Source organism: Mchenga conophoros, linkage group LG23 (genome assembly GCF_057382185.1).
Source record: "Mchenga conophoros isolate Kocher_MC1m ecotype Shallow Benthic linkage group LG23, M_conophoros_male_GT1.1, whole genome shotgun sequence".
NCBI lineage: Eukaryota > Metazoa > Chordata > Actinopteri > Cichliformes > Cichlidae > Mchenga > Mchenga conophoros.
The window spans coordinates 31,345,891-31,371,242 of NC_140547.1; the positions used below are offsets into that span (position 1 = coordinate 31,345,891).

Sequence of the window (25,352 nt, forward strand, 5' to 3'; positions counted from 1 at the left end):
GAGATGGCACGATACCACTTTTTTATGTCCAATACCGATATCATAAATTTGGATATCTGCCGATACCGATATGAATCCGATATAGTGTTTTTTAATCAACAAAACTGTTTTTTAAATATCTTGCTGCATTTTGTATAAGTTCATACTCAAGTTTAAAACAACAACTACACTAAAGCTATTCTGTTATACCTGTATGCAAAAAAAAAAAAATTTTCATAGTTCAGCAATACTGATCAATCTAATAAACTTAAACCTGCACCATCCTCCCTATTCTGGTATTTTAAAGAGTACTTAGCATAAATATTAAGCAACCTAACTAATAGGGTTCCAACTCCCAGCAACAACAAAAATAAATAAATAAAAAATAGGGAACCACCCTTCACGCTCCACCTCATGATGCTTAATCGACGTAATCAACCTTAATTTGATGCAGTGTGAAAAAAAATGCACAGAAATCAATTCTTTTTCAAGAAATATTAAATAGATTCAACATCTTTCTTCAACAAAATTGCAGACTGCACAGATGGTACCTTCCCAAAGGAAAAAGTACTATAGCTTACTAGGGTATATATATTAGACTTAATAGTTACTATATACAGTAATTGACTTCTATTCATTTTACATCAAATTAAAACTTTGGGTGTCAGATAATTATTTATTAAAAGCTAGACATTTTAAATGAGAATAAGAAAGAAAAGTATGTCTTTGTGCCCCCTTTTCCCTGTTAATGCCCTATCGGCCCCCCTGGCTAAACTTTGCTAGATCCGCCCCTGCACAGTTACCAGCATCAGCTATGTAGAAAAAGATCCTCGAGTAGAAAGTAATATTAAATAAATTCTAACAACAGCTGATCAAGCTTAAACGTGCTGCTGTTGTTCAGCCGCTGGTTTCCTCTTTCTGGTGCAAAGTGGGCCAAAAGCAAACTAGAGACACGGACTCGCGACAGAAAAGCTGATCAGCTGATCGTTAAGCAGTTTCATGATTGAAGTAGCAGCAGGAGAGGCAGTCGCTTGTTAAGCTTAACGCAGGAATGCTTTACAAACATTCAGAGATGGACTTACACACTTGCTTTACTTCTCTCGGGATAACTTTGTCGGAGATGAAATGCCGGGTTGCTAGCGAAGCTCCACATGCTATCCAGACCACCGACAGGTCCCGCATGCCACAGCCGCTCTATCAGTGATGCATACTGCTCCGACGTGCTAACGTTCTGAGGTGAGTTACGGCGTGTTGCAAGTTTTGTGACGTGCTTTCGTGATATTTAATGGATCGGATTACATTTTTTATTTTTCTCCGATATCCGATCCAGTAATTTAGGTCAGTATCGGACCGATACGTAATATCGGATGGTCCATCTCTAATTTAAACCAATAGTAATCTGTCATTGGAATAAGATAACTGACCTTTGAAGTTAAATAGTTTGAAACTGGAAAGCTGTCTGCTAAAACAATTAGTGCATTAAAGGGGAGAGTTGAAATACAAAACCAAGTTCAAACAATCAGTTTAAATGGGAAAAAAAAGCACAAATTTAAACTATAGATGTACCATCATCTATTCAACCATTAAAAAAAAGAAGAAGAAAAGACTGGTAAAAAAACAAACAAAAAAACCCAAACAAAACTTGTAAACCTGCCTGACTTTCATGTCATTGAATTCAATAGACAGTGGGTCAACTCTAACACACTTTCCAGCCGTGGTGCGAATTTACTGCAAGTCAAACACTAGGTATATTTTCTCTCGTGGTAGTGTGAATGTACTTTACCACACGTTTCAGTTCACTCCTTTTATTGATAGTCAAACACTGAAAAGATAAAGATTCAGAATTCATCACTACAAATCACGTGATTTATTTTACAAGACAGTCTGTCTTTACATAATAAACTCATATAAAAAAAAAAAATAAAAAAAAATCATTCCTGTCCACAGAAATTCTTCATTCATATTTGGAATCTCAGTTTGATGTTTAGGACAAAATAAGACCAACTATTTTGGGTCTTTCACACTTGAACACTGGGGGTCTCCCATATTTCATCATCATACATATTTGAGATACATGTGATCCCATCCTTCGAGGACACATCCGGATGGTTTACATCACTGGCTGTTGTCTCCTCAGTATTTGGGATGAAATCACCTGTATAATCACCAACACTTCCTAAAGACTCCACAGTAGGTTCATTAGGTTCTCGTGTAGACCCTTGGTGATTCAGTATACAAGGAGCTTGCTTAACTGCAGAAACTTCACTAGTAACTAAACCCTCCGTACTACCAAGATCCAGGACTGCTGAATGTCCCTCACTACTAATCAAGAAGGCAAACGGGGACGCAACTTGGATTTTCTCTGATGATTCTTCCCATCTTCCTTCATGCTCTCCGTTTGTAACAGCTGCTGTGCCCTTGTTTCCAGTTTTCTCCTGGTTGTGACATCTGCTCTCCAGCCCAAAGAAGTGGTTTCTGACAATGTAGCGTACACACTGCAGGAGGACATTCCTCTCGTGTCGGATATCTGGAGCCAGTAACTAAACAAAGAGACAAACAAGAGTTGGACTAAATAACACATCTAAATAGTATAGCTTTAAACAGCGTGTCCTTTTTTACTAAATCAAAATCATATAAATACGCACGCAGTGTCAAATGACTTCCATACCATCTCAAGCAAAGTGGGGCGATGTGACTGTGGTAGTCTTCCTCGTCCCGCTCTTTCCCCTTTGCTGTTGGGCATGTGAAGTCTGGAATCTGTCTGAACTGTTTTCTGTCTCTCTGCATTCTGTAAAAAAGCCCCTCTACCCCTGGCAGGTGCCCTCTCCTGAGGGTTGGGTGGTATTAAGTTTAGAAGGTCCTGGTTCTCTTGCACCAGCTCCTTACCTCTCTGAATGGGTGTGGCTAAAACGCAAAAGCACAAGCGTTAGTAGAAACACTGGACATAAGTTACACTTTGTTATATATCCATCCATCCATCCATTCGCGTCCGCTTATCCTTTTCAGGGTCGCGGGGGGCGCTGGAGCCTATCCCAGCTGTCATAGGGCGAGAGGCGGGGGACACCCTGGACAGGTCGCCAGTCTGTCGCAGGGCCAACACAGAGACAGACAACCATTCGCACTCACATTCACACCTAGTGACAATTTGGATTAACCAATTAACCTATCCCCACTAAGATTTGTTATAAACTACATAATAAAACCAAACAACAACAGAGCTACTCCGAGATAAAATTAAAGTACATGTTTAATGTTGAATCTGATGAAAACTAAGGCAAGTTATTGTGACTCAGGACACACACACACACACACACACACACACACACACACACACACACACACACACACACACACACGTATCTGTATTGAACTGTTCGATACAGTGCCTTCAGTTCAGTACGCATATGTATTGAACGTATGGAACGATACAAAATTTTTAATTTATTTGATCAAATATTCTTCTGACGATGCCGTCTGTGTTGAGGGCTCAGTGGATCTGCATTTGATTACTCTGTCTAGGGTGCATTGTCGGGCGCAGATCAACTGAGTGCTGCCCATATGCATTCAGCCAAGTTTGCATGGCAACTCCTCAACGCTACCCAAAACTGAACCTCATCCACCGTCATTCAGATCTGGCGTTTGGAACCATTTTGGTTTTCATGTGAAGTATGACCCTACTTAAGCCTGTTGTGGAAAAAAGTACAACAGTATGTCGGATGTAACAAGCAATGCTCAATTACATCGGTCGGAACGCAACAAATATGATTACACATTTACGCCGACATCACACTAGTGCAAAGACAAGTGGAAGCAGACAAAAACAACACCAACAACAACACCAAGCACGCATGCTACGAACGGCGAGTCATTTAGACACCCGTTAGAACATGATTCTAAGAGGGCAAAGGGCAATTGCTACTTTTAATGCTGTCTACAAAATTGCTTTTCTTTTGGAAAGAGCCATTTCTCTGTAATAAACTCTTTTCCACAGATGAGTGATTTCGCCATCAGATGCAAAAAATAATATAATAACAAAATAAATGTATCGAAAAAAATATCTAACCGTGACACCCAATGTTCCCTCTAATCTGCGTGTGCGCAATTGTGCACTACTGGCATGGCCTTTGGAGTTAGTGCTGTTCTTTAGATTCTCTAGATAATTGGAAAACAGGGTTTTAAAAGCAAATATGTTTGGGCGCTGTTGAGAAAATTTTGTATGTGAAATTTGGCAAAAATAATCAGAAGATTGATAATATATGTTTTTCCTGGAGTTATTTTATCAGTATGTGAGAGGCCAAATAGAATATGTTGAAACTTCAGTTTACATGAGGGATCAATTTTGGTGTTTATAAAATTAATTGATAATTGACAATTATCATTCAGTAATTGACTAACAAGTAAAATTTTCCTATCCACCCATTTCTGAATATATATTGATTTGTTCTTAAATTTAATATCCTGATTATTCCAAATGAGATCTTTATGGGGAGAAAGGTTGTGAGAGTATATCATTAACCAAGAGATAGGAGTTGACTGAAAGTTGGAGAGTTTAATCGGTAATTTAGAGATATTGTAATTGCATTTTAGCAGAAAGTGCATTCCTCCAAGTGAGTTAAAGATATGGTTGGTAATAAAATTCCAAATTGAAATGGGATTTTTTAAAAAGAGTTTGATCCATTTGATTTTAAAAGACACATTTAAGGAAGTGAAATCTAAAGAATTTAGGCCACCAGAACACAACTTGTTTATCATTACATTTTTTTAATATAATGTATTCTCTTTTTCCAAATGAAGTTAAATAATATTTTATCAATTTTTGTGCATAATTCTTTTGAAACATCAGGTGCCATATCTGCATATATAAGTCTGGAGAGGCCTTCAACTTTGGCTACTAACGATCTTCCAGTAATGGATAAATCTCTTTGAAGCCAAAGATTAAATCTTTGTTGTATTGCAGTTATAAGAGGGTCGAAATTTTCAGATAATCTAGCATCTTAGTCTTTTTGAATGGTAATACCAAGATATTTAACCTTATTTTTAACAGGAACACCTGATACAATTGTATCTGTGCAGAATTTAACAGGGAGAAGTTCACATTTTGTAATGTTGAGTGGTCTTAAACCAGAGGCTATTGAGAAATTATTGAGAACTTTGAGAGCTTCATCAACTTAATATTTATCCTTTAAAAAAAAAAAAGTGTTGTGTCATCTACTAGTTGAGTAATAGATAATGTTCTGCCAGCAACAGAGAGACCCATTACACTGCTGTTCTTAAAATGAATACAGAGTAACTGCATAGGAAGAAGGAAAAGATATGCAGAAAATGGACAACCTTGACGGATCCCACGGTTATTATCAAATCTTTGATATGTTTGATTATATGCAGATGCAAATAGCTCAAAGTTTGAATTGATTTTTTAAACATATTTCCAAAACCAAAAATATCAAGTGCTCTGAACATGAATTCATGTTCAATGGAGTCGAAAGCTTTATAAAAATCAAAAAAAAAAAGGAAAAAAAGAAAAGAAACTATTATCTGTGATTAAATCTGAATGATCCAAAATATCAATTACCAGTCTTATATTGTTAGTTATGTGTCTGCCAGTCATAAAACCAGACTGTTTCATCAATTAAGTGCACATTTTAATTTTTTAGCCAAACACATAGCAATTATTTTATAATCATTATTCAGGAGTGAAATAGGTCTCCAATTTTCTATCAAAAGGGCGTCTTTATGAGGTTTAGGAATCAAAGTAATCAGTCCCTGAGTCAAGGAAGGAGGGAGCTTTCCATTATCAATGCTTTCAATAAGTCCTTTGAAAATAATTTGTAAAATTCAGAAGTCAAACCGTCATTCCCTGGACTCTTAAGTTTCATTTTATTAATAGCACCTTCAATATCTAGTGTTGTGATGGGGCATCACACATAGTTGTGTGGATGCTTTAAGCATCCACACTATTGAGTTCCTCTTGGGACTTCCGTACACTTTTTGGCACTTAACTACTTCCACAATTTTCAGCCGATTTTCACCGTTCAAATTTTAAAATATTCTGCTATTTCTGCTAATTCCTGCTATGTCTTTTGGTATTTTTCACTATTATACTTTTTAAAATATTAAGCTTAATTTGTCCCATTGAAATGAATGGGAAACTTCTGCAATTCTGCTAAAATTTGCTTGTTTCTGAAACTTAACTACTTCCTCATATTTTCACGTAGAACAACCATTCAAACTTTAAAATGTTCTCAAATTATTGGGCTATTCAGGTATGATTCAGCTTTTTCAAATCTTTTACCGTTTTACCTTTATGCCTCTTAAAGTTTTCAGTTGCAAAATTGTGATTTTTCACAAAATACATGCGTTGTTATGGTTGCTATGCACTTGGCTTCCAGTCTGCCACTGAAGGTTTTGCAGTCTTCTCTTCATGTCCGAACAACTTCTTGCTACTTGCTCAATCTTCACTCAACTTCCACAAATTATACATCAAAACGTAGGTATTTTTGCTGGGTTTCCGAAAATGTCACTATCATTGTTGTGGGATTTATAGAATTTTGGCAAATCTCCTCAGACCAACACAAAGTCGCAAAACTCTCCATAGAAAGTCAATGGAGAGCTTGTTCAAAATCACCGCTTGATTTCTGTAATGAGAGGCATATTCGAATCGTCATATCTCCTTAACGAAGCAAAGTTAAGACATAAGGCTTGTCCCAGTATATCTTCAGACACTCCTGACGCTCACAATTCAAGAATTATTTTCTCACCTATTACCGTTCTGAAATGAGTTAGACTTGTTTGAGGGTAGGAAATTCGTCCTTCGCTCAGATTTCTTCAGATTTCAAACTCTGGAAATGAACCACTTTTTTCTCTCGTCATATCTTTTTAATGGATTTCCACAGAGACCTGAAAATTTCCATGATTGTTCACCAAAGCCTGCTGTCTCTTACGGTGAAAGAATGATATTGATACTCCAAATAGATTTAGAGTTAGAAAGCGTTGTTTGAGGGCAAGTCAAGGCAGTTTTTGCTTTGCTCTACTCAGTTATGGTGCATTAGAAGTCAATTATCTTTAATAATTCATATTTTAATGATAAATTGTCAACACTTTAAGATTCCCCCATCTCTTCTGAACAAAACGGTGTAAGAATGACCGTTCTAGCCCCTACGGTTAGGAAATTATGGTCATTTGTTTGAGGGGAGTCGTCATTATGAGAAATAGACTGCAAAAATCCTGTGTCTCTCTGTGCTGCATGCACCTGTTTTGGCGGTAAAAAGTGCACAGGCTCTCTGATTGGTGGATTCAAATTCAGCAGCTCCAAGGCTGCTTGACTGAGCTAGAAACTTACTTCTCTGTGTGTGTGTGTGTGTGTGTGTGTGTGTGTGTGTGTGTGTGTGTGTGTGTGTGTGTGTGTGTGTGTGTGTGTGAGAGAGAGAGAGAGAGAGAGAGAGAGAGAGAGAGAGAGAGAGAGAGAGAGAGAGAGAGAGAGAGAGAGAGAGAGAGAGAGAGAGAGAGAGAGAGAGAGAGAGAGAGCCTTTTTATGGGATGATCTCATTGTAAGATTCAAATTCAATATATTTAGACTGGTTGACTGAATTGGATCTTGTGTGTGTCTCTCTCTGTGCATGTGTGTTTCCATATGTGTCCATATTTGTGATTGTGTGGCTGTTATATTTTTTTTGCCAATTTTTTTCATTTAACAAGTATATTTGAGGGACCCTCAGCATGTTCAGCATTTTTTCAGCTGTCCATTTTGCTTTTCCAATTTTTCTGTTTAAGTTATTACTATTGTGCTAAATCATACTATTTCTGCTATTTTATAAGATTTGTGCTAAATATAGTATTTCTGTCAAATTATAGTATTTGTGCTAAAACATAGTATTGATTTAAAATTACAATATTCATAGTTCATCACAGTGTCTCTGGTAAATCACAGTATTTCTGCTCTGTTGTACTATTTTTCTAAATCATAGTGTTTCTGTAATGCTTAAGTATTTTTGGCTAAATATATTCTTTCTGTTATCTTATACTATTTCTCCTAAATTCTTGTATTTTTGAGAAGTTATCATGTTTCTGGTAAGTTACAATATTTCTGCTAAGTTCTGCTATTGTATTTCTGCCAAGTATTATGTTTCCTCTAAGATATTGCAGTTCTGCTAAGTTATTCCATTTTAGCAAAGTTCCTTTGCTTCTGCAAAGTTTTTACAATTTCTGCAACTTTTCAGCTTTTTCAGCTAGTTTTTGCATACAGCTTCAGCTTTAAAGCATCCACACTGCATTTTCGCAGGAAATGCAAATCTTTCTAGTTTTATTATTGTCACTAATTTTTTTAATATTTAATATTAATATAATAAGGAATTATAGAATTTTTCCATGGCTTCTGTAGAAAAATTAGATTTATATAAATTTTTATAAAAGTTCACAAGTCTTGGAAATCACTTGAGGATCTTGTGTGATGACCCCATCTGAACAAAGTTTAGTCATGCTGCCAAGAGTATTGTGATGTTTTTCTAATTTGAAAAACTAGCTAGAGTTTTGTTCTCCCTCTTCAAGCCATTTCCTTCTTGACCGCACAAAGGCACCTTTTGCCTTGTAAATGAAATTATTTCCGACTCTTCTTTTTTTTTCTCTTCTATTTTTAACTATTTCAGCTCCTCTTTTCATTAAAAGGGACCTCAATTCAAATTTCATGAGCTCCCAATTTTTACAAAAAGCATTTTCAACACATGCCTTGTTCTAATACTGATCTATTTTTGTTTTAATTTCCTTTACCAAAGAATCATTCAGTAGAAGAGAATTATTTAATTTCCAATATGAATTCACTCTTTTAGACGGATTACTGGCATACAAACATATCTCCAAAAAAAATTGTTCTATGAGCTGTCAAGGGTGTTGGCAACATTTTTGATGTAGAAACATATTCAGATAAAGGATCAGAAATTAGCCAATAATCAATACGAGACTGTAATGAACCTGATCTATTTTTCCATGAAAATTCCTTAATGGTTTGATTTTTGAATCTCCAGATATCAATTAGGTCTCTTTCATTAATAAAATCCAACATATAATTACTACTTTCCTAACTTTTACTTGGCAATCTATCTATCATGTTATTGAGTGAATGGTTCCAGTCTCCTCCTAATATAATCTTTAGATTAGCAAATTAAAGATTCATTTTTTTCATTTACTACAAGTATTAGGTCAATATTCTCCTGTTTGTTATTATAGCCGTAAATGTTACCTAGTAAGAGGGTCTGATCATTAAAAGAAAAAAAAGAAAAAGAAAAAAGAAAAACACACAACCAGCAAAATAAAATATCCTTTTGGATCAGTTTCTGAAGATATAATTTTTCCATTAAATTTATGCTTCAAAATCAGAGTTCCCGCTGAATGGTTTGTGCCATGAGACTTCCATAAATCTTCGCTCCATTGGGATTTCCAGAAGTTAGCATCCTTAGTTCAGCATGGGATTCTTGTAAGAGACAAAAGTCAGTATTCAAACTTTTAGCATATAAAAACAGAGCTTTCCTTTTGGTATTGTCCCTTAGTCCTTGTAAGAGCCAGAGTCAATGTTTATGTTTTTCCTTTTTGTTTTGGTGGCACAGGTGTATAGTTTTACCTGCGTCTCAGGTGATGGTATGTGGGTGTGGTCACAGTCTATTTACCTGATGTCGGTGTTCGCAGCAGGTGTGTTGGGTGAGTGGTTTGTGGGCAAACTTTTCTGTTGACCGTCATTTTTTGGCACACCAGTTAATCCATGCGCTAGTTGTAAATTGATTGAAAGCGCAAATGTTTGTTTTTGTTTTGTTCTTAAAATAAATGCGCAAAGTACAAGTACGACTCATTATGGATTATTGGAGGCGCGTCACAGGGACACAACCAACTCAGCCGGCCGCGGCTTTATTTACAGATGAAAGTCGCAACAGTCCTCGAGCATTAAAAGAAATAAAGGACAAAGATGAAATTTTGCAAACTAAATTAACTTTTTACCCTGAGAAGAGTGTGTCAGCTTCAGAGAGAGCAGAACTACTCTGTCTAAAAAAAGTGCTTCACAAAACATTTTAACAGCAACAGCATACTATAAGTCTTTAGAACAATAAGGAAAAGAGACCTTGAGGTATATCCACAAATAGGACTCGAAGAGATTTCAGTGAATTTCTTTTCTGTTCACAAAAGCACTAGGCAATTTTCCCTTCCTTACGTGCTTTCTCCACCTGTGGCCATAGCTGGTTGCGCCTCTCGGTACTCGGGAGAGAGATCTTCTTTGAAATGGAGCTTCCTTGTCTTCAGGTAGTCAAATCGCTTCGCCGCCTTCCAGATGATGTCTCGAAAGTGTCTCATTGTTAATTGCAGGATTATGGCGTGGGGCAGTGGCGCAGAAGAGGACTCACGTTGTTGACCGATCCTGTGGACTGAATCAAGTACCTCCGGGAACTTTTCACGGTGGTCAGGATCCATGTTTTGGCAAATTTCAATAACCTTACTGCGTACGTTTTCTCCTTCTTCTTCGGGTAGCCCATGAAGTCGCAGGTTCCATCTTCGTTTATACCGAGACAACTCCAACACCTTGTTTTCCAGTGTTTGAATTTTCTCTTCTGCTTTATCTCAGAAGATCTCAGGGAGCTAAAAGGAAAAGTCTCTCGTACTGAAATAAAGGTGGATAAAGTTAATAGTAACCTTAAGGTCGCCAATACTCTTCTTGATGTTAGCGCCTTGCTCTTCGATAGCCATCTTGAGCGTCGTAATAATGCTTTCCGCTGTGTCAGTTTCCATCACTCTTTTCTTACCAGAAGGTTTTGACAGGGAGGAAGTAGGAGTGATAAGAGCTCTCTTATCTGAGCCCAGGTTTTTTGCCATCACATACAGCTAGTAGTGTGCACCTTAAAGTTCGCTTTGCTGCTTATAAAGGAGTTTTAAGACAGAGCAAGTTCTGTAGCAGACCGTTCACATCTTGGCCCATCTTGGAGATGTGAGCAGGACAGATGGACCAATTGACGGAAAAAGTGTGGACTTTATACCAGTTTTTAAATTGTGTTAATAGGCCACGTAAAACCAGAGTTATGATAAAAATATATGAAATGTTTGTTTTGTTTTTTTCCCCTGAATACTATCATTGTTTATATTCAATGTGGGAAGAAACGGTAAAGACAACGTTTTATAAAGAAAACCATCGAAACACTCTCAGCGTTTGAGCAAAAACAAAACCAGCCCCCAGCCTTTCCCATTGGTCGAAAAATGTACCATGTCAATCAATCAAAAAAAATTATATGGCAACATGGCATTTAGTTATTAAGACACGGGAGGAAGTCTTAGGAGTGTTTTGAGATGTGAGAGATTTGCGATGTTTAGCGCAAATCTTGTGTAGTTAGTGTGTAGTGTAGTCAACAGTTTTGTCGTGTGTGTCAGAACAATGAGGCGACTGCTAAATGTTACAGGTGTTACAGGAATGATACATTTCCTGTTGTCAGGCCTGCAGGTATCAGGCTGTTGTTCTCCTTTAACTCATAGTGGACAGAAATTATTTTTTGGAGTGGCACAAATAATTTGTGTGGCATCAAATTTGATGCAGAACACCTGATTGTTCTGTTAATATTTTGAAATGTTTGTTTAAAAAAAATGCCTTGGCAGCATTTATAGGTAAACAGCTGCAAAAAAATTTGTTTGCAAAACTCAGTAACTTTTTTGTAGAAATAACTATATAATTATTTGCCCAACATTGGTCATTATATACTGTATTTTGCAGACAGAGTTACAGAACTCTCTTCCAGACCACAGACTCGTACTCGTAATACAAGTCAGAGCTTTATGATAAATAAATAAATAAATAAATAAATAAAAAAAGTTGCACTTTCAAAATTGGAGTTCAAGTTATTTTTACTTCCAATAGTGTTAACATACTGCACAGGTCATGAACAAGATTTTTTAAATTTTCATAGTAAGTGGGCTAAAGCAGTTAATTAAAAGTAGTCTAACATAAATGTAAATGCTGTAATTTGATTATTTTAATAAACCATGTAACTTGGATGGATTAGATGCTGGCGTGACCACAGTGGACACGTCTGCTGTTGCTCACAGTGGTCCAAGGGACCGCTCAGGGAGTTTGTGTGTTCGCTCAGACACATGAAAAATTAGAACATTGACATAGACACCAAAGTATCGAAATGAACCGAACTGTGAATTTTGTGTATCGTTGCACCCCTAACACACACACACACACACACACACACACACACACACACACACACACACACACACACACACACACGAAAAAACTCTATAAGTATATTACTCTTGCACGTGCCCACTGACAAATTTACATGTATTGGATCCAAAAGAATACAGTCTGCATTCGTGCAAGCAAGGCTCCATTCTAGTCAGCTTGGTTTTTAGGATTTTCCGGTAGGCAGTGGTACCGTATCAGGTACTTTTTTAGCACTTATTGGGCCGGGGTTTGAAGTGAGCAGAGTTGAGCCGAAAATGAAATGTCATCAGACTGCACCCAAGAGAGGGTAGAAAAGTCCATTTACGTTTGTGCTTCATGTCAAGGAACTTTAGGGTTGCGCTGCTATAACAACCCCACCCAAATTGAGGTGGTAATGTAAAAAGACTGAAACAGAGTAGATGAGTAAAGTAGGTGGTAGTGGAAAAGCGACATAGGTGAGGTAGTAAAAAGTGTAAATTAACAACAAAATAAAAACAATTCAACAAGACAGAATCATTAGCATTTTTCTTGCATGGTGAAGATTTTGGACTATTATCCAGCAAACACTATGTGCTCACCTGGTTCATCATCACTTTCGGTCATTGATCCGTAGTTTGCTACTAGGGATCCCAGAGCTGAGCTCATCTTCTTAGGGGCCACAACCAAGCCACTGGTCCTGGACTCATCTCTGTCAGAATCTTGGAGCCAATGAAAAACAGAGCACTATATATATATCACTATCACTATATACTATCGCCTCTGTCAGTGCGCCCCAGGGTGGCTGTGGCTACAATGTAGCTTGCCATCACCAGTGTGTGAATGTGTGTGTGAATGGGTGGATGACTGGATATGTAAAGCGCTTTGGGGCCCTTAGGGACTAGTAAAGCGCTATATAAATACAGGCCATTTACAGGCCATATAGGGGTGTCTGTGTATTTCAATCAAAGAATAACCAGAGGATAACCAGTGAAAGCTTTTTGATCTTGTCCTCTATGTAGGTGATTGTGCACAGGCTTGATTGAACTTTGATCAATTAACTCACCATGGTCACTAGTGGCTAATGCTCCGAGTGGATCCCCGTCCCTGCATGGGTGGGTGAGTGGTTTAGGCTTCTCTGTAACAATGCAGTCCGATGAGTGTGGCCGTCTCAGATGTCGCCCTTGGAGTCCTCTGTTTTTCCAACCACGACCTCTGCCTCTTCCTCTCATTCGTCTGAAAATAAATACATCATTGCTTATGCAAGTTAACTTTTTGGTAAGACAGACTTCATTTCAAATTAAAAAAATGTATATCAAAATAGAAAATAAAAGAGATGCACACCAAAATCCATAATTTATACATTCAAATGTAAACATTTACCCAAACTGAGCTGTTTCCAGGACAGCTCCCGTTTCCTCCCGCACCTCCAGGACTTTTTTCTTCTTCTCAATATTCACAAGTGTTGGATAGTTTCTAGTAAACCAGTAAAGACAAATTAATGACTGGACATGGGAAGTATGCATATGTGGCTTAACTAATGGCAAAATTGCATCAAAAGTTCATGACTGCCACAGTTTCTAACTAACTTGCGTCTTTCCTCTCTCCATTTAGTAATCTCCTCTGGTGTGTCCAGTTTGATTCTTTTAGTTCCTGGTGCATGGTTCTGTCAACACAGAGTATTCACATTAGAAAAGGGGAACTACTACAAGCTAATCACTTTACATCATCTTCTTCCACTTACATTTTTCCAGTGTATGCTGACAAGTTTTTCATGGGCCATGAAGCTGCAGTCAGCCACAGAACACTAAAAGTGGATTCAATTGGAGCTCTCAGTAAAAAGTAAAGAATATCAATGTGAACAGCACTAATATATATCTAGTAAGTAGCCTAGAGTGAAATACCTTGACATGCTGAGAAACATGCTCATTGTACTTTTCCTGGTTTTTGAAGCCCCGGTCGCAGGTGTCACAAAAATGGGAATACTCTGGTTCTTTCCTGTTTTTCTGCAAGGGGTGAAAAGCTCAAAGTTCCCAACAACGTTCCATTCACTTTAACCCTTGTGTGGTGTTCGTATTTTTGTTACTCAGCCAGTGTTCATGGGTCTGGTGGACCCGCTAGAGTTTTGGCTTTCCAAATTAACACTATCAAACAATTTTATGTTAAATTACTCAACAGATGTTTACTTCATCCCAATTACAAGACATATGAACAGCAAACATGGTTAATTTTTTCCCTTTACCTTTGTTAGATCACATTTATGAATTAATGTGCTTCTCGTTTTTCTTTTATATAAAATGTTATAAATAAATCAGTTATAATCAAGTGGAGTGAGTGGAAAGACACAACACATTTACACGTGAAAAAAAAATTAATTGTTTAATTTTTCTTTTGAAAAAAACTGAACACGGGTCTCACAGACCCGAACACCATACAAGGGTTAAATATAAATACAAAGTTCTCAGAAATGTCACCTTTTTTCCATGATGGCTGGGAGCTCGGTAGCTTTGATGTCCACCTCGATCCCATTCATGACTAAAGTTTTGACCTGAAAACACACGCAAGAAATTCAAACACACCTTTCTTTAAAAAACAGACACACGGACATGTCCTTTATGGCGACTAAAGGCGCACTGCATGTATCTTAAACTACACATCTGCTATCAAAGTTATTGTGGGGATGTGGTTTTGTTTTTAGTTTATTTTTCCTTGTCTTCCACGGATGTATCCGTTCTGTCACTAGTTGGCTTTTATGAAACTAATTCAAGTGTTTTAACACCAAATAACCCACTGACGCCACTTGCTGCATTCACACATGCTATAAAGCTTTAAACACTTATTCCTTAACTGCAACATAACTGCTAAATCTATGACTTTTTTGTTAGAGCAGAACCCCATGGTGTAAGTCAGTCTTTACATTATGTGGTCCTTCATGTGCACTTTAGGGCGACAGTAACATGAAGGAACCCATCTTCAATAGGGAAACTACTGTATATTCCACTCACTGTATGTATGTGTAGGTCCGTGGTTTCCACGGTTTGATGAGAACCCATAACTTGCCGCTGACCCGTGGTGCCTGCCAACACTACTGTCGCAGCCCCAGGTGTGTTCGGTAGGCGTTTCGCTCCAGCTCCACATGGTGGGATGGAAGCTACTCGAGTGCGACTGCTGCTGCTGGAACGACTGGAAGGAATTGGAAGGAGGAGAGCCAAAGTCGGGCGGAGGATAATTTGCCGACTCGTTCATACCGCCAGGCCAAAATCTTTCTTCACGCTGAGAATGAAGGTAGTTCTAGAGAAACTTCTCCTCAACGCGTTGCCCTCATAGGCGCATGTATTTACTTTGAGCGAACTATGGTTTCGTCACATCCGCCAAAGAAGGAAGACCATAAACCAACACAGACGAAAACGAATAAATATATGTCTATACATACTTACGTTAAGTATTTTAATATGTATAAAAAGTTTTGTGGTAAAAAAAATTATACTTGAGACTTAGACTGCAATTTTGATTTTACCAGTAGTTGGCTACAACTTCTCGCGAGGTTTAATGTAACAAATTCTCTTGGGTTGCCATTTTTGGTGAAAAGCCGCCTGGTAGATATTATAAATGCACTGCATTGTCTAAAGAGCAACACATTAATCTTGTAAGCGTCATAAGCTAAGTGGCCGCTCGCTCGATTTTATTAACCTGTATGCCGTGTGCGTAATTAAACGTATTTCAAAGTGTATTTTTTCCACAATAGAAGCAGAAACATATTCTAAGGTAAAGAAAACGTATTGACAATACGGTGCATTAGATACACCGCGATACACCCATCCGTAGAAACATTTTCTTCCGCTTATCTATAAATAAACCCTAAATTGTCTTTTTAATGTTAAGCTCGGGGGATAGCGACCGATGTGAACGAACCTGGCAACCCAATAGTTTCCTGGTGCCCTGTCCACGCCGCGTGTGTTTCAGAGTGAGAGCAGCAGCGTGGTGATCGAGGTGGAAACGTGAAGGCTCCAGAGGTGTGCGCAATAACTGCACTAAGGCGTTGCCAAAATGCTCGTGTTGTTTGAAACCGCAGCTGGATATGCAATATTCAAAGTAAGTATTCGACTATTGTTTGCAATCTTTTTAAAATGGGCGACTTTAGCACAGGGGCAATTTGCGTTAGCCCGGATTAGCCATCCAGCTAGTTCACTGAGAGTCGGTAGGTGTCATAAACGTGTTATTTACGGTATGAAAAAAAGCAATCTCTTCGTTGTACTTGTGGATATGGATTACATTTTTATTTAAAGGTGTTTTGTTTGCGCACGAGCTTGGCTAAGTCATAAGTGAACATCAAGCTTGTACTGTGAAGGGCCTGCAACCACGTGTGCACACTGAGGTGGTGCTGACTCCACATGCATTTTAGAATTGTAGGTTGTTCAAATGCGTCCATCAGCCATTACTTTAAGTTACATTCTTAACGATGTAAGCCATCTCACTGCTTTACATATTTCTTTTAACTAATGTCTGTGTATTGTGTTTTAAGGTTCTCAATGAATCCAAACTGCAGCAGGTCGACAGCCTGTATAAGGAGTTTGAAACTCCCGAAAAAGCCAATAAAATGTAAGTGCTGATGTTACATTTTACCACCTGGCGGCACTCTTTATACCTGAAATATAACAATGGACTTATTACTATAAATCGTAGATGAAATGTAACTTCCATATATTTCCTTTTGTCCTACCAGCGTTAAGCTGAAGCATTTTGAGAAGTTCCAGGACACAACAGAGGCTTTAGCAGGTAATGAGAAATTTGAGCCCTAATGTTCACCTGAGATTAGTCTGTGATGCAAAGCTGTGTCTGATTAAACATGAGGTATTGCTCAGTCGTCACTACCGCTGAGACCAATTCCTCCTCATACATATGAGAGTTGACACTTTTTGTGTTTTGTGCAAGCGCTTAGCACAGCTAAGCTTTATTTTAGTCTCTATTTCCACTTTTTAGCTGCAACTGCCCTTGTTGAGGGAAAACTTGGCAAGAGTCTGAAGAAGGTCTTGAAGAAAGTTGTTGCCAAGGAAGCTCATGAGCAGCTGGCTATTAGTGATGCAAAACTCGGTGGCGTTATCAAAGTAAGTCACTGATATTTCTGTCAGCCTAAAAGACAGCATTGTTATCGAACGTTGTGTTTCTAATGACTTCTGGTCTTCAGGAAAAACTGGACCTGAGCTGTGTCCACAGCCCTGCTGTGGCTGAACTGATGAGATGCATCAGGGGTCAGATGGAGAGCCTCATCACTGGACTTCCTCCCAGGGAGATGAGTGCTATGTCTTTAGGGTTGGCTCACAGGTTAGTGGTGCATATATTATGTTATATGAATCCAACTGCTGCCTATGATTACATTTGCTGTCTGAAATATTTGTGTAGATTTTTCTCAGCATTCGTCACTACCACTGAGGCAGCAATCCTCTAGCTTATTGAAAATCCCTTCATTAATCTAGAAATTTGAATTAACTCGTGTTCTCATCTGGTTGCAGTTTATCCCGCTACAAGCTGAAGTTCAGTCCTGACAAGGTGGACACAATGATTGTGCAGGCTATTTGTAAGTGTTGTATTACACAGTTATGTCTGTTGTTGTGCCTGCAACATGTCAGACAGTAGTGCAAGAGAACCATCAGCAGTTTAAATTATTTTCAGAATGTCCAAAAACCTTCAGTTTGTTATCATTGCAAACAAAGAAAACATCTAGATTTTTCTTTTTGGGATAATAAAAATGTCAATTATTGATATTTTTGCTCTAAAAATTATCATTTGAGCAGTTAACATCAGCTGTACTGTGTTTTCGTCCTTGCTTCTAGCTCTTCTGGATGACCTCGACAAAGAACTTAATAATTACATAATGCGTTGCAGAGAGTGGTATGGCTGGCATTTCCCTGAGCTGGGAAAAGTGATCACAGACAACTTAGCCTACTGCAAGAGTGTCCGCAAGATAGGTAAGGACCATCCTGCTTTTGCACAACACAGTCAGAGAAGCATATTTAGATATCCTAAATATTTTGAGTAAAGCCAGCAAAAACACAGCATCCTACAATTTCCACATTCAAATTCATTAGCACCTTTTAATTTTATTCAGAGCCTCTTTCAATCCTTTAAAATTTTATGGTTTCCTGTCAGGCTGAGTAAACCACAGTGCTCTGAGCTTGTTTAAAGTCAGCGTATTGTTGCTCTAAGACTTGCGTGCATTGGTTTAACTTCCATGTGGTGACATTCCTGAGTAACTGCCATATGTTTGTGTCTGCAGGTGATCGCACAAACGTCGCCAGCTCTGATCTATCAGATATCCTCCCAGAGGAGATCGAGGCAGAGGTTAAACTGGCTGCTGAAATCTCCATGGGAACAGAAGTGTCAGAGGAGGACATTGGCAACATCAGGCACCTATGTGATCAGGTGGTGTGCTCACTGTTTGCTACAGTGACTGTGATGGCAATGACTGTTGTCTGTTGCAAACACAGGGTTTTCTGTGCGTCTTTGCCTTTTGTGACTGGTACCCTGCATTCATGAATTTGTTTTTGAATGTTTTCTTTATATTTTTTTTCTCCCATAGGTGGTAGAGATTTCAGAATACCGGGCTCAGCTCTACGACTACCTGAAGAACAGAATGATGGCAATCGCTCCCAACCTCACTGTAATGGTGGGGGAGCTGGTTGGCGCCCGTCTCATCTCACATGCAGGTGAATTTGGGGGGGGGGGGGGAAATGTCATTTGTGAAAACTGGCCTAGCAGTGATGATGATGACACTAAGTCACTTTCCTGAACATGACTGATGGTTTTAAGTCACTACCTCATCTGAGCTGGCAGTGAAAGCACTAGTAGTCAGGTCTTTGAAGAGCGCCATAGCTACAGTTCTTTGTTTCATTCATTGTGCGATCCAGGTTCCCTTCTGAATCTGGCAAAGCATCCAGCCTCCACAGTCCAGATCCTTGGAGCAGAGAAGGCTCTTTTTAGAGCCCTGAAGACGCGCAAAGACACACCCAAGTATGGTCTCATATACCATGCTTCTCTAGTGGGCCAGACAACTGCTAAGAACAAGGGCAAGGTATGTTCTTAGAGTGTGATATGTGACTGAATAATGGTTGGTGGCCACAATGTGAAGCTGTCAACTCAGGCTTTGGTTTTCTGTAATGCCAATGCAGATTTCCAGGATGCTGGCAGCTAAAGCAGCCCTGGCTATTCGCTATGATGCTCTCGGAGAAGACACAAATGCAGAAATGGGTGCAGAGAACCGTGCAAAGCTGGAGGCCAGACTACGTCAGTTGGAAGATAAGGGGGTAAGTACAGCTACAACCCCTATTCCAGAAAAGTTGGGATGCTATTTAACATCCTTGGCCCTGACGTCCACATATGTGGACATCACATTTTGGGTTGTCTGACCAAAATACTAAATCTTGCTCTACAAGGGCCTGATATCCACTTACAAGGACAGTATACTGCCACTGTTGTATCGAAATTTAAAACAAATGTCCTCATAGAGCTGGGCAATATGGCCTAAAATCAATATCACGGTATAATTTGAAGCATGTGACATGTATATCGCAATATTCTGTATAACGTATTTTACACACTATAAGGCACGCTTAGGATCCTTTAATTTTCTCAAAAATTGACAGTGTGCCTTATGTATGAATTCTGGTTGTGCTTACTGACCTCTAACTGATTTTATGTGGTAAACGCTGCGCAGAAATCTGTCAAAAAAAAAAAATTTAATACGACTTTGGTAAGCTATGAAGGCGTACAGCTTGATGGATTACCGGAGCCTTACGGCTGCCGTAGTCAGGAGCCTCGTGGAGTAATCTGGGTCCAAAACTCCTCCTTCAGGTCCCAAAGTCAGTCAAACACTACAGCATCACTGAGAGTTAAAAACTGTCTAAATTCTTTAATTTTTAATAAAATAATCAGCGTTGCGGCTTTACCAGGTTTAACAATTAAGTTTAACATCCAGGCATCCATGAAAACAGAATTTATTAAATTCAACGGCGTTAGAAGTTAGCAGGAAGTTTGCTCACTAGTTTCCACCTAAACATGATATGCCATGTTCTGACTGAGAGATTAATCATTAATATATTGCAACAACATGGGAATAGAGCAGCTGCGAGAAAATTCTGCATTAATGAATCAATGGTACGGAAGTGGAGGAAGTGCAGTTTTTGGCTTTTCCCATATCCCAAAAGTGCTTTGTCTCTTTGCTGTTACTGTCGCCCGGCATAATTTGCAGATATTGTTCGCAGCCGCTGCAATGTTTTCGACCAAAACAGGCACCGCTTGATGAGACCGTCACCATGCGCTATCGCGGTATAGTCAAAATGTCTACCGTTGGTCAAATTTATATTGTTTCTACTGTATACTGTTTATACCGCCCACAGCTATGTCCTCATATGTGGAACAAAAAATGGGCAAAAATAAAAATCTGGTAATTCTTTGTTTTTACATTCATTAGGTCCCAATATGTCCAAATATCAAAGAGAAATTAAAAATGCATGTCATGGAAGAGTTTGGGTCTTAGCAGTTTTTAAAATCCAAAACTTACCATTTTTAAGCAGCAAAAAAGGTAGTGTTGAATGATGGGACAAAGCTGTTTAATAATTAACACAGCATAGCACCCCATTTTGTTATAGCAGTCCTTAAATGTCTGGGAACTGGGAAGATGAATGTCATCCTTTTCTTGTCTTCGTTGTAATGTGTCAATGGATTCCAGTGGTCAAAGGTCTGGGTCAGACCAGTACCCAACCTGTTCTACTGTGAAACCATGTAATAGATGCCTTATGCCATTTAGTTTTGTCTGGTTTAACTATGCAAGGGTTCTACTCTGGATGGTAATCCTGTGTTGCTCTAAATCCAGTGTATACCTTTCAGTATTGATGGTGCCTCTCCAGATGTGACAGTTGCATAACCATCAATGCATCCCTGTACTATCAGAGGCTTTTGAACTGACTGCTGATAAGAAGCCACATGGCCTCTCGCCCCTATAGTTCACAGGACTGGATATCCCTATTTTCTAGAAAGAATTGCAAATTTGATTTGTCTGATCACTGGAGAGTTTCTCGTTTTGCTTTAGTCTGAACATTAGCCCTAAGAACACAACAGCAGTTCTGGCTCATGTTCACAAATGTGGCTGTACCTCAGGAGGTGGAGCAGGTCATCTACTAATCAGACAGTTCGCCATTCCATGTCTGGCTACTCCAGTATCCCCAGTCCTTGAGCAAGATGCTAAATGCAAGTAGTATCTTGCTCCAATATAGCACTTTTGAGTGTCCAGGTAGAAAAGTACTATATGTAATGGATTTTTGTATTTCTTCTGAATCTGTTATCCTGGTAAAATCCCTGTTTTTGTTATTTTTTTCCCCCTCCTTTAGTCATTGAATCCACATTTTCTTTTCAGATCCGAAGAATCAGTGGAACAGGCAAAGCAATGGCAAAGGTAGAGAAATACCAGCACAAGAGGTTAGTTGTCACTTGCAGCATATTTTGCATATTTCCACATCTACACATGTATGGTGGTTAATGCCTGCTACTACTTTTCCTTCACAGTGAAGTGAGAATTTATGATCCGTCAGGTGATTCTACGATTCCGTCCACATCGAAGAAGAGGAAGTTTGAAGAGGTAGAAGAAGAGGATGCCACAGAGCCCACGACATCAGCAGTCAAACCCAAAAAGGCAAAACGGGAGTTGGTAATAGAAGGTGAGTGAGTTTGGAATCAATCCTCTGCCTCCTGTGCATTTGGATCTGTGATGCTGATAGTGTTCTGGCTCTGTGTTTAGAAGAAGAACAAGCAGAAACATCAGCGGCAGCAGAGGAGACCCCGAAGAAAAAGAAGAAAAAGAAGGATAAGAAAGCAGAGGAGGAAATGGAAGAACCAAAGGAAGAAGAGGTGGTAGCAGTTACTGAGGTAAGATGGAAGCTAAAGTTTTAAAATTATCCCTTTTTTTTCTTCCTCCCCTTTAATGATCGAACTCTCTCTCTCTCTCTCTCTCTCTGTCTCTCTCTCTAGACAACAGAGAAGAAGAAAAAAAAGAAAAAGAAGGTAAAGGAGGAGCAGGAAGAAGATTGAAAAGAGGAGAGTGTAAATAGATTTTTGTCTTTTATTTTTATTATTCAATTATATTTTCTGAGGACTACAGTATTGAGTGCCTGTCTGTGGACATCTGAAAAGAAGTTCGAAGTAAACATCAGAGTAATCATTAGATCTCATTCTTTTCTCTGGTCATAAAGAGACTGTACAATAAAAGTTTTTTGGGTTTTTTTTTTTTTTTTTTTCTTCAAAGATGTTTAAGCTTAATCTACCAGAAGCCTCTGTAGACAAGCATTTGTTTTATTCATGAAGAGATCTAGTTTTGTCATGAGTTCAGTACAGATTTCCCAGTTCTCTTGTGATAAACAAAGCCTGGTGAAATAAAACCTTTTGCTCAAATGCTGTGTGTGTGTGTTTGTTTTTTTTAATGTACAAATAAATGCATCCAGCAGGGGTGGGAAGTAATTAAGTACAAACACTTCACTTATTATACTAGCTAGATTTAGCTGTCTGCAATAGTATGAGTATTTATTTTTCTGACTACTTTCAATCCCTATATTTTTCCACAACACTTTCTACTTATATTTTCAAAACAGATTTGTTACTTTAGGTTCAGTGGTATTATCTATAGTGTTATAAGTGAGGTTTTTCTAAGTAGCATGTAATTTCAAATTCAACATTTTTATCAGCTAAACAAATGTCAGCAAACTGTGTGAACACAGTGTGTCTGCTAGCTAAAGGTACAGCTGCTGGGTTTCCCTGGGAGAGAAAAGAGTAACTTCACTCAAAGATGGAAAAAGATATAGTATATGTTTTGGGTTGTTTTTTTTTAAGCCTCATGCCCAGTACATTTGAACTTGAATCAAAGTGTTTGGAAAAGTGTCAAATTTTGGTCCTATAACATGTGAGGGTAGGATGCCCCACCTCATTCTGACATAGTCATAGGACTGCATGATGTGAGGAGTTTGCTCTAGTGATTATATTTAAAATGACTTGCACTCTAAATAAAGAAAATAACATGAGTGCAAAGATACAAGATTGTGTGGATGACCAAATGGTGCCATTTAAGGACAAGCAAATTCAAGCAGTACCTAATCAGTAAATTAAGAAAACAGAATTTGAAAATATTAGTCCTTGCTTTATGAATTCAAAAAATGAAGCAATAAGAGAGGGCAAGCCAACCGGTCGCTGCAGATGGTCGCCCTTCCCTGAGTCTGGATCTCCCGGAGGTTTCATCCTGTTACAAGGGAGTTTTTCATTCCTACTGTAGCCAAGTGCTTGATTTTAGGGGGCCATTTAATTGTCAGAGTTTTCTCTGTATTGTTGTAGGTTCATACATTAGAATATAAACCACCTTCAGGCAATTTCTGTTGTGATTTGGCAGAATACAAGTAAAACTGTATTGACTCAAATAAGGCAAGATGCATGTGTATAAAGTGTAATGTGCACCTTTGTTTTACAGCACAGAAGAACTGTTAAGAAAAGTTTCACACACTGTCACGGAATGACAGCAAAATCTCACAACGTGAGAATTAATATTCGAACCTAAGGCTGTATCAAGCCATACTTAGTTATTTGTTTAAAAATTGGTTGACATTTTTTGAATACTTAGAAAGCAAAATTATTTTTTTTAACAGTTGTGTAATTATTTATGAGTTAATAATTTTCTCTGTTGATGTCTGGCACTATTGGAGAGGGGTTGTCTGAAATTTCAAATTATTTATTTTGGCACTAAAACGGTCCAAAATGACTCGGATCATTTTCAGCATGTACCATCAAAATGTGTGCAGTAGAGGGTTAAGGCCACATTAAGAAAAATAATATTGTTGTTCATTCTGAGAATAAAGTCCAAATATTGAGATTAAAGTTGAAAGTGTATTTTGAGGAAATATCAAAATGTGGAGATTACAGTTGTTTCAAGACAAACCATACTTCAGAATCAGTTTAAGTAACAAGAAAGTAAATGATTTCTCTTTTAGCTCATAGACACAGTGTGGTGATCAGTATAAAGACATTAAGAAGATGGTGTAGAAAGCTGGATCTGGTTAGGTGGAAAACAACCAATGGCTCTTAATGCAAGGTTATTGATGATTACACCCTCATGCAATGAAGATGATGTATCAAAAGACAGCTGATCAATTTGTTTCACTAAGCTATCTAAACAATGAATTGTAATTGTAATCACATGTCAACTTTTTTTTCTCAAAATAGATGTTCGACTTAATCTCGAAATTTTTACTGTACTCTCAAAATGATGAACAATATATTCTTTTCTTAATGTGGCCCCAATACTCCCCCCACCTGTTGAATCCCACCGTAACCCCTGACTTTTCTTATTTTACTGTTGGTGTGGAGGCAAAGTCACCCTATAAGTAGGCAATAGAAAATAGGTATAAAATGTTCTCAAACTGAATACATTAATTTGAATCAAAATTTAAATAACAATAATATTTATATTTTCATGTTCTAATATTATTTTTATTATTACATTTATATAGTATAAGGTTACCTTTGTACAAAAATGGTTATAAAAAATTTCCTCCTTGGAGCTCATTTTTACTTTCTTTCTTTGAGTACATTTCGGAGTTTGTACTTTTGCTTTAGTAAAGAATTTACATTTTTAATTAGGCAAAAACATTTAAACCCTTTGAAGCTCTCATTACATATAAAGGCGATATACTCAGACCTGATGCTTTGGACTCATGTTTATACTCATATGCTAATACATTGTATTGTCAGGTGAAGCTAACCTTCGTTTTTAATGATTAAAAGTGCTGATAAGCTATCAGAAGTTATGAGGAAACTTTGGTATTGGTTATTTTGTTCACCCAATGTAAATAAAAATATTATTTCTATTAAATTCCACCGTGTATACTGACAAATGCTATCTCACATCGATGAATGTAAAAAGCAGTCTCTAGATCTTTTAGGTCATTAATACAAACATTTTACATTGATGTTCATCTAATCATCGTAATAACTGGTTCGTAGAGGATTTATCATTAAATACATTACCGTTGAGTTCTGCCATCCTAAGGAAGTCAGTCCGGACTCCCGAGTGACCAAACTTGGGTGCTTGGGAGAAGCGGAAGTTCGCATACTGGCCAGGCGTCACTAGACGATCGCAGAGCTTCTGCTTTTCGTTTTGCAGTGGTTTGTTTCG

The 25,352-nt window shown here is 38.1% G+C and overlaps 2 protein-coding genes and 1 non-coding gene across 5 annotated transcripts; 2 read left to right on the forward strand and 1 right to left on the reverse strand.

Annotated features, from left to right (window-relative positions):
- Window positions 1-799: 799 nt before the first annotated feature.
- On the reverse strand, window positions 800-25,346 carry nufip1 (nuclear FMR1 interacting protein 1). 2 transcript variants are annotated; one of them, XM_085265243.1, is made up of 10 exons: window positions 25,205-25,346; window positions 14,623-14,696; window positions 14,053-14,154; window positions 13,893-13,955; window positions 13,738-13,814; window positions 13,532-13,624; window positions 13,215-13,384; window positions 12,751-12,870; window positions 2,648-2,883; window positions 800-2,519 (listed from the first exon to the last, which is right to left on the reverse strand). In XM_085265243.1, the coding sequence occupies exons 1-10, from the start codon at window positions 25,218-25,220 to the stop codon at window positions 1,998-2,000; spliced, it is 1,473 nt and encodes a 490-aa protein (XP_085121369.1). In that variant the 5' UTR covers window positions 25,221-25,346; the 3' UTR covers window positions 800-1,997. The 2 variants fall into 2 exon arrangements, with proteins under 2 accessions (XP_085121369.1, XP_085121368.1); XM_085265242.1 differs by lacking the exon at window positions 25,205-25,346 and adding an exon at window positions 15,154-15,874 and having other exon boundaries at window positions 802-2,519.
- nop58 (NOP58 ribonucleoprotein homolog (yeast)) lies at window positions 15,772-22,588 on the forward strand. 2 transcript variants are annotated; one of them, XM_085265250.1, is made up of 16 exons: window positions 15,772-15,913; window positions 16,031-16,240; window positions 16,671-16,747; window positions 16,872-16,924; window positions 17,129-17,253; window positions 17,334-17,470; window positions 17,659-17,723; window positions 17,980-18,114; window positions 18,423-18,568; window positions 18,726-18,852; window positions 19,054-19,217; window positions 19,315-19,449; window positions 21,558-21,619; window positions 21,707-21,858; window positions 21,942-22,066; window positions 22,169-22,588. In XM_085265250.1, the coding sequence occupies exons 2-16, from the start codon at window positions 16,196-16,198 to the stop codon at window positions 22,226-22,228; spliced, it is 1,608 nt and encodes a 535-aa protein (XP_085121376.1). In that variant the 5' UTR covers window positions 15,772-15,913; window positions 16,031-16,195; the 3' UTR covers window positions 22,229-22,588. The 2 variants fall into 2 exon arrangements, with proteins under 2 accessions (XP_085121376.1, XP_085121375.1); XM_085265249.1 differs by having other exon boundaries at window positions 15,776-15,913; window positions 21,939-22,066.
- Window positions 18,895-18,978, forward strand: LOC146547615 (small nucleolar RNA SNORD11B). Its single transcript, XR_014890967.1, has one exon. It is a non-coding gene; the product is annotated as a small nucleolar RNA SNORD11B (small nucleolar RNA).
- Window positions 25,347-25,352: the final 6 nt, after the last annotated feature.